The sequence below is a fragment of the Oncorhynchus mykiss genome, chromosome 2 (assembly GCF_057628025.1).
Source record: "Oncorhynchus mykiss isolate SJ-2025 chromosome 2, ASM5762802v1, whole genome shotgun sequence".
NCBI classification, from domain to species: domain Eukaryota; kingdom Metazoa; phylum Chordata; class Actinopteri; order Salmoniformes; family Salmonidae; genus Oncorhynchus; species Oncorhynchus mykiss.
The window spans coordinates 31,861,384-31,870,553 of NC_143023.1; the positions used below are offsets into that span (position 1 = coordinate 31,861,384).

The following is a 9,170-nucleotide window of genomic DNA, read 5'->3' on the forward strand; positions in this document are numbered from 1 at the left end:
TGAATATAGTTGCATTTGAATTATATTTTAATGCCATTGTTCAAATACACTTTCAAGATCTTTTATTGTATTACAGTTATGTTCAATGCATATACTTTCTCCCATTCTGCTATTCACGCACTCTCTTACATCAGATAAGAAGCTAACAGCATTTTAGGAATTTGTCATTGTGTAATAACTTTCCTGTTACATTAGAATAGTGCTTCTTGGATAACAAAGATCACAAAAAGCATGTTACACAAACGCAGGGAAACATGTACAGCAGTTGTTACCTGTAGCAGTAAAGCTCAAAAAAGTGGCAGGCTTTTATTGATGTGTCCCATGAAAAAAAGGTGTTAAACCTTTGAGGTTTCCTGTAATAACATATTGTAGTATTGCAGAAAAGTGTAATGAAACCTGTAGGGGTCACTGGTAGTCTTCACAATGGCTGCGTCTTGGATCTATGAAGTCAGTGGATGTAGGTTCCACACGCTATGGGTCCCATGAAAGCTACCTGTAGCAGTAGGCACCATAGAGACGCAGGGTCTTGCTGGGGTACCCAAAGGTGCGCACCCCAGCCTCGGGAATACCGCCACAGCGCTCTCTAGGGGTGGTGATAGGGAAACGCACACTGCCGTCCTTCAACCAACCTCCATTACAGCGGTCATAGCTCAGGAAACGCCAGGCTGAATAGAGCTGTCCAACCAGAGCTAACTCTCCTGCCTCACCCCTGCACGCCTCCACTGCCTCCCCAAACGTGAGTGGCCCTCCAACAAAGAACACAAAGCCTGGAAGAGAGGAAGGGGAATACAAGTTCTTTAACCTGCTAAAGCAGTGTTCGCCAACTGGCGGTCCGCGGTTCGAATTGGGCCTGCGGGTGATTTTATTTAGCCCCCCAAGTATGAGCCTTTTTATTTTATTGTTGGACATAAAAGACTGTAAAAACATCAGCAAATCAGCTCAAAGTGATTTCAATTTTGGAAATCTGTGATCGTATACAAATGTAAGCAAGGTTCAAAATGATTATGTTTTAGTCAAATGTTATACAGTATCTGTTTGGGCTTCTTGCTGTCAATTGTTGCAGAACACAAATTATTTGTAAGTATGTCCCTGCACCATGACCATCTGCTCAAGAAAAAAATCATCCCTCTGCTGAATCTAGTTGATAACCCCTGTGCTAAAGCATTAGAAGTCATTTGTTGTCTCAGTCATTCTGAATCTGAAGTGTTGACATGCACTCACAACCATATCATTACTGTTATTTAAGTTAAGTATGGTGCTGTATCCATCCCTATATGGCAGTGATCATCAACTAGATTCAGCACAGATTCTTTAAATAATTATAATAATTACAAATAGTTTGTAGACTGCAAATTGACTGCAAGAAGTCCAACCAGATATAACATTTGACTGAAACATAATCATTTCAAACCTTGCTTATATGATCACATACCTGTATATCTCTCTATTATGTGTGGGAATACTTTCAAACATATTTCCTAAATTAAAATGTACAGTCTTTTATGTCCAACGATAAAAAAAGTAAACTTGTTAGGGAACCGTGCTATATGGTAAAACCAGCCACTGTCTTTATAATTCAACATTTCCACTGAGGTTTGTATTTTCAGATTACAGTGGATGTTCTAATGTCACTAAAGGGCAACTAGTTTCTCACAGATGGACTTGTTCACAAGTGGGCCTGAACAACAGCCTTTATTGTCCATGCTCATCCTCTCAGGACCATTAACGAGCCCACTCCTATGTATCGCCAAAGGTCACCCTGTTGCTATGGAAAGTTTACAATCAGAATAACATAACTGTTCTGAACACAGTCTTTTGCCAATACTATAACATAATTGCAATCTTATTCATGTTTGATTAATATGTTGGTTCCAGACTATTTTTAAAATGTACCACATCGCCCAAATCCAATTGAACTCCTTTTATTCATTTTCAATAAGCAGCATCCCGAATTAAAAGGGGTGGAACTAATTTGGCACATGAAGACTGTACTGACATTGCTATTTGACAGCTTCACAAAGCACCAAAACCCACTCAGCTGACCTGTGGTTCTAGAGGTGAAACAGAAGGCATCAAAGTGGTCCCGGATCCTGTCCCGGGGGCCATAGCTGCGAATTCCAGGCAGCAGCTCCCCCCCACATTCTGCTCGTGGGTGCAGGATGGGGTAGTGGACTGTCCCATCGATGAGCCATCCTGCGTTGCACCAATCCAGACCCTCTGTCCAGGCTACACAATGAGAATGTGTTACTGTTTACTTAGTGAAAGTTAGCCTTACATAAACCTCTATGGCATCAGCAAAGTTACAGAGTAAACTGTCAATGTTTTACTGATTGAATATTGAATACCTCTGTATAGCTGCTTGAATGTGGCCAATGTGCCATCCTGTTCAACACAGGCCTCCTTAGCTTCCTGGTAGGTGAATTTGTAGCGGCCGTTTTTGCTCTGATATGGAAACACCATCCCTAAAAGTAAATAGAAGTTGTCTCTTTTTATGTTGATGTTAAGTCACACAACATATCAAAAACTTTGTCTGATTTTCCTTTTTTTTCTCCAAATATATTTTTGTCTGAATAGCAAGCAATACGGTTTCTTTACAACATTTGAAATGTTTAGAAAGGTTACAAGAATCATCTAAATGTACCTTCTATCCCCAATGTAATGATGACACTCTCATCCTCGATACCGTTGATCAGCTCACAGCGATATCTACCACCGTCTTCTAGTTCCAGGTTGCTGAGTCGTAGTGAGGCATCCATGGCATGAGCCTTACGAAGCGAGGCCCGTGGCCCAAGCAGGCCATAGGGTTTGTGGGCTGAACCGTTTGTGATCATGACAATGTTCTCGTTTCCATGACGAAGTGGTTCCAGTTTTGTCCATTTCACCTTGTAATGGCTTGGTTTGAATCGCAGTACACATGGCAAAGTGGCATTTCCTCCCCGAGGGCCGGTTACTTCGGCATAAACAGGTGGCTCAAGCAGATACTTCAATTTCTTTGTTGCTGAGGGAATTAAAACAGCTTCCTTGTAGACTATTCCTCCATCATTCAACAATGAAAGTCACATACATTACATTGGGTTATTCTTTTATGGTCATCATAAAGCAATGTCACTGACCTATAGCTAGTGGCCTAAATTGAACAGATTCAATAGATGGATGCAATTCTGCATACTCTCCTGTCATAAGCTAAAATACCTTTTATACTCAGAAAATGATAAATACCTTGTCTGTTTGGGAGATAAATAGCAGACGTCCAACTGAAACAACTTGTGGTTAGTATCAAAATAGCAGCACAGTTCATAATGAAGCAAGTCACCCTCCCTCTCCCTGCAATAGAATAACGACATTATCTGATTTAGAATGGTTACATAATGTGGTAGAGCATTTTTGATTATACTAAGAAGAACAGTTTTATACATAGAACATTTGCCCCTAGGAGGACCACAACAGATCAACAGACACCAAAAGAAAATCCCAAAGCTCTAACCTGCAGCAGTTGAGATGAGATGAAGATTGATTTTTCTCTTCAAAACAGTGGTGACTGATCACCTTTGAGGGTTGTTCAGCCAAACATGACCGTTGGTTTCTCTGAGACCCTTTCTGCCACTGCAATTTCTCCCTCCTCTCTTTGACCTTCAAGGTGTGTGTGTGGGGGTCTCTCTCTCTCTCTCTCTCTCTCTCTCCTTCCCTTGCCCCCTCTCCCCTTTTCCCTCCCTCGCCCTCCGCTCCCTTCTTCAAGCGCCTCCTCCATCACCCTTCTCCCCCCCCCCCCCCCCTCTTAGACCCTTGTTCTCCTTTCTGCTCCAGATGTTAATGAGGATGTGATCTGACAGGCAGCCATTGTGTCTCTCTCTGCCTCCATCCTCTACTTGTCAATAAGGGACACGTGAGAGGAAGTGAGGAAGAGTTGCCCGTTTTCAAAGGGTTTGAAACTATGTGTCTGTTACTGTATTTATGTAATAGAGAAACAGTTAGAGAAAGGGATATTTTATACATGTTTAGTTTTGAGCCTGGTATTGTCTATGGGTAAAACAGCAGCATAGCCCCATGGAAGTAACCATGTTGCTAGTCCATGCTGTGACTTTCAGTAGCAAGGATGTAACCTACTGCTAGCTCAACCACTGGCGTAGCGCAGTTTCTCTGAACCCCAGAAAAGTTGGAGTCTTCTGGACCTCAGAAAATCTCATGCTTCAACCACTCACGAAGTTTAGACTACTTACTGATCGCTGTCCATGGTTCTTAAATTGCGACATCTCCACTGCTGCCTATCACATTATGTGGTGCTAAAGCTTGTAGTAGCCTATAGCTTTGCTTTAATGGATTCATGTTTACTTTTATTTGGTCTGCATTTTCTCATGTTAAGCCGAACGTTTATGTTTCACGAAGCTATAGGCCTACTGTGTCTGCTATTTAGAATGATGGCTGGCGACAATATTTTATGTACTTGTTCAGCAATTAAAGTTGGAAATTCAAACATTGCAGATTGTAAAATGAATATTCCATGTAACAGCCCAATGTAGATTGACAACACAAACACTTTGCTTGCTACATGTTGACATTGAAAAGGAGGGTTACTGTCAAAATTATTTATCAAAAAATATAATAACATTTAGACATACTGTAGGTGTGAGATGATGGGCGCATGGGCACCCAGAGCTCATGGGACCCCCACCTTGCAGGGGCTACTGGGGTTTCCCCTACGCCAGTGAGCTCAATTTATCATCCCAAAACCCTATTGATCGCAAGCCTGCCTGTACGCTGAGGACCTTTCCATCTTGCAGGGAGGGAGGAAGTTGTGTGAGCCCTGGCTTACTCTGGCCCTAGACACAAGGGCTGCATTGTGAGAGCCACAGTCTCCTTTCCCCCCCAAAGACAACAGGCGGCGGGCTGGCATACAAACACGAGGAGAAGGGAAAAATGAAATAATAGAATTCCTCTGCTTCCCCTGTCCCTTCTCCATTGTGCCCAGCCATCAATGGAACTCATTCTGGCTCTTTAGTTCACAGCAATTAGTATTCATCAGGACACGCTTAAGTGACAACTGTCCGTCTCTGTCCTTCCCTCTTTCCATCCAGCTCTATCTCTTTCTCTCACTCCCTCTCTCACTGTACTTCGACCCCAGCTCTCCATGTATTTTATATCATACTGTATGTGTTGGTCTTATTGATACACTGCTCAAAAAAATAAAGGGAACACTAAAATAACACATCCTAGATCTGAATGGATGAAGTATTCTTATTAAATACTTTTTTCTTTACATAGTTGAATGTGCTGACAACAAAATCACACAAAAATTATCAATAGAAATCAAATTTATCAACCCATGGAGGTCTGGATTTGGAGTCACACTCAAAATTTAAGTGGAAAACCACACTACAGGATGATCCTACTTTGATGTAATGTCCTTAAAACAAGTCAAAATGAGGCTCAGTAGTGTGTGTGGCCTCCACGTGCCTGTATGACCTCCCTACAACGCCTGGGCATGCTCCTGATGAGGTGGCGGATGGTCTCCTGAGGGATCTCCTCCCAGACCTGGACTAAAGCATCCGCCAACTCCTGGACAGTCTGTGGTGCAACTGTTGGTGGATGGAGCGAGACATGATGTCCCAGATGTGCTCAATTAGAATCAGGTCTGGGGAACGGGTGGGCCAGTCCATAGCATCAATGCCTAGCCACATGAGGTCTAGCAGTGTCTTCTTGCATTAGGAGGAACACAGGGCCAACCGCACCAGCATATGGTCTCACAAGGGGTCTGAGGATCTCATCTCGGTACCTAATGGCAGTCAGGCTACCTCTGGCAAGCACATGGAGGGCTGTGCGGCCCCCCAAAGAAATGCCACGCCACACCATGACTGACCCACCGCCAAACCGGTCATGCTGGAGGATGTTGCAGGCAGCAGAACGTTCTCCACGGCGTCTCCAGACTGTCACGTGTCACATGTGCTCAGTGTGAACCTGCTTTCATCTGTGAAGAGCACAGGGCGCCAGTGGCGAATTTGCCAATCTTGGTGTTCTCTGGCAAATGTCAAACGTCCTGCACGGTGTTGGGCTGTAAGCACAACCCCCACCTGTGGACGTCGGGCCCTCATACCATCCTCATGGAGTCTGTTTCTGACCGTTTGAGCAGACACATGGACATTTGTGGCCTGCTGGAGGTCATTTTGCAGGGCTCTGGCAGTGCTCCTCCTGCTCCTCCTTGCACAAAGGCGGAGGTAGCGGTCCTGCTGCTGGGTTGTTGCCCTCCTACGGCCTCCTCCACATCCCCTGATGTACTGGCCTGTCTCCTGGTAGCGCCTCCATGCTCTGGACACTACGCTGACAGACACAGCAAACCTTCTTGCCACAGCTCGCATTGATGTACCATCCTGGATGAGCTGCACTACCTGAGCCACTTGTGTGGGTTGTAGAGTCCGTCTCATGCTACCACTAGAGTGAAAGCACCGCCAGCATTCAAAAGTGACCAAAACATCAGCCAGGAAGCATAGGAACTGAGAAGTGGTCTGTGGTCACCACCTGCAGAACCACTCCTTTATTGGAGGTGTCTTGCTAATTGCCTATAATTTCCACCTGTTCCACCTGTCTATTCCATTTGCAGCATGTGAAATTTATTGTCAATCAGTGTTGCTTCCTAAGTGGACAGTTTGATTTCACAGAAGTGTGATTGACTTGGAGTTACATTGTGTTGTTTAAGTGTTCCCTTTATTTTTTGAGCAGTGTACATTTGAGTTAAGTTCAGGGGTTAGATCAGGGGTGCCAAACTCATTCCACGGAGGGCAGAGTGTTTGCTGGTTTTTGTTATTTCCATTCAAATCAAATCAAAGTCAGATCAAAATGTATTTGTCACATGCACCGAATACAACAACTGTAGACCTTATTGTGCAATGCTTACTTACAAGCCCTTAACCAACAGTGCAGTTCAAGAAAGAGTTAAGTAAATATTTACCAAATAAACTAAAGTAACAAAATAATAAAAAGTAACACAACAAAATAACAATAATGAGGCTATATACAGGGGGTATCGGTACCGAGGTACCATTCAGTAGCGGCATGTGGGTAAAATCACAGAGGAAGCCAAGCCAAGCCAGTAAAAAATCAACTACACATATGTTTGTTTCATCACAAACCGGAGAGCCACATCTGTCTGGTGAAGTCCACAAAGCAAATATTGCATGTAACAAACCGTTATATCACGTGCAGAATGGTCAAGCAAGTTAATGTTTGACAGTTTACTAAACAACTAATGATTTAGAACCGCAGAGTTATTGCAAATCTGCACAAAGGCAACAGGAGCACTGCCTCAGCTATTTCAACACTATTTCAACAAACATTTAAACATTGTCAAATCAACGGGGTTGCTTAGTTTGCACATGCTTAGTTTCATACACTGAAAACAAACATAAAGATACAAAAACGATTTAGTCAATGTTGTGTGTGTGCATGTGTGTGAGTACGTGTGCGAGCAAGCAAAATCATTTTTGGACTCACCCTACTTGTAGACTAGTTGCACGCCAATGTCATCCTCCTCTCTTTTATGTTGGCAAAACGGTCCATGGCTCGGTCATACAGTAAGTAAGCTTTTAGTTTTCGTTGTCCTAGGCTACCTAGCTAACATGCTTGCAAGCCTAACTTCCCCGCATGGGCAAATATTGACCAGCTAAATTAGCTAGCTAGTTAATTTTGAGCCTTAAAGGGCTAGGCTACATCTAGACTACATATTGAACTTCAATCTTCTCAGGCAAATTGCACAGAATATTCATTTATGGTTACATCAGAATCACATCATAATCATTGACCTGTGCAGAGAATTAAGTCAAAACCACAAGTCCAAATCCCCATCTCCATCCATAGATTAGGAAAGGGCCGATAGCTACTGCAGGACATCAACACAAGAAGACCAGAAACTAAAATTACATTTTGCTTAGGGTGAGATTTGACTGGGGTGAAGCTAAATCCAAACTGGCCTCCCTTTGGGGGCATTTTGATGCACCAGGACAACCCACTGTTGAGCTCAGCTCAGCACTAATTGGCAAATTATCTTAAATTTGTTTTATTAAAGGCCAAATGATTGCTGGCATCAATCAATCTAATGCTACAGGCGCAACATGTCATACTCTTTTTGTCCAGACAGCATCAGATACATTGGCTACACTCACTGAGACAGTGTACATGGGCTACACACAATGCCATCCTTCTCTTTCATGTTGCAGAAACAATCTATGATTCTGTCATACAGTACACAATTTTAGTTTTTGTTGTCCTAGACTACCTGGCTAAAATGGTTCATCACTAGCCTAACTTCCTTTCATGGGCAATGATGTGCCAGGCCAGCTAATTAATAACATTAGCCTACTACATCTACCTACATGTTGAACTTCCATCCTGTCATTGTATGAATTTAGGGTTGGATCAGAATCGCCGTTATAATCATTGGCCGGTACGGATAATGTAATAAAACCACAAGTCCAAATCCCTATCTCCATCCATGGCTAATTTGGGAAATGGATAATTTTAGCTAGCTAGATGCAAATGCAACAATTCAAGTTATTTCTGTCAATGACGTTTGGCTTCTAATGTGATTGGTTTGAAGCCAAGTCCAAACTGGCTTTCTGGCTGTAATTTTTGTATGTTTTGTTCTTGGTAAAGTTTTGGAAGAAGCCTGGCTTCCCTTGCCATCTATGAATGCTCACAACTGTCATTAGGGCCACGAGGTAGGGTAGATTGACTAACACAAGACTAACTGACAGGTTTTCTCTGTGTTTTCTACTAGTGTACTGTATGTACTCTGTGTTGAAAGTTAGCACAAATGTATCGACACCTCTCTATATTGCTTCTCTCCGTTATCGCTTGTTCCCATTCTCATTATAAACATTTTTACTCTTACCCTCACAATTTCTCTTGCCCTTAGGGAAACAGTACTAAATATCCTGACTCAACTAAAGACATGTTCGGATATTTCATATCAATTTGATTTGTGGACTTTTTTGTGGCTTCTTGGAAATAATCTTTGTGGTAAACCGACAGGTTTTTCAAGAAGCTACAGTAGGGTCATGAGTATCATGACTATTACAGTGGAGCTGCATTACTTATATAGTGTACGCTAACTAACCATGAATGAATAGATGTACAGTAAAAAAGGTCACTTCTTTTCTTTACCTAACTAGACATTTTAGTGT

General features: G+C 42.7%; 1 protein-coding gene across 2 annotated transcripts; it reads right to left on the bottom strand.

Annotated features, from left to right (window-relative positions):
* Positions 1–48: 48 nt before the first annotated feature.
* Positions 49–7,630, bottom strand: LOC110487305 (hyaluronan and proteoglycan link protein 2-like). 2 transcript variants are annotated; one of them, XM_036945880.2, is made up of 6 exons: positions 7,483–7,630; positions 3,220–3,324; positions 2,642–2,998; positions 2,346–2,462; positions 2,044–2,226; positions 49–767 (listed from the first exon to the last, which is right to left on the bottom strand). In XM_036945880.2, the coding sequence occupies exons 2-6, from the start codon at positions 3,296–3,298 to the stop codon at positions 490–492; spliced, it is 1,014 nt and encodes a 337-aa protein (XP_036801775.2). In that variant the 5' UTR covers positions 3,299–3,324; positions 7,483–7,630; the 3' UTR covers positions 49–489. The 2 variants fall into 2 exon arrangements, with proteins under 2 accessions (XP_036801775.2, XP_021414913.3); XM_021559238.3 differs by lacking the exon at positions 7,483–7,630 and adding an exon at positions 3,485–3,705.
* Positions 7,631–9,170: the final 1,540 nt, after the last annotated feature.

Excerpts from the sequence above, each read along its gene's own strand:
- LOC110487305 (XM_036945880.2), bottom strand. The coding sequence starts at position 3,298 with ATGAACTGTGCTGCTATTTTGATACTAACCACAAGTTGTTTCAGTTGG. Across the intron at positions 2,463-2,641 it reads CATTACATTGGGGATAGAAG|GGATGGTGTTTCCATATCAG; the intron begins GTACATTTAGAT and ends ATTTACTTTTAG. Across the intron at positions 2,227-2,345 it reads ATTCAAGCAGCTATACAGAG|CCTGGACAGAGGGTCTGGAT; the intron begins GTATTCAATATT and ends CTCATTGTGTAG.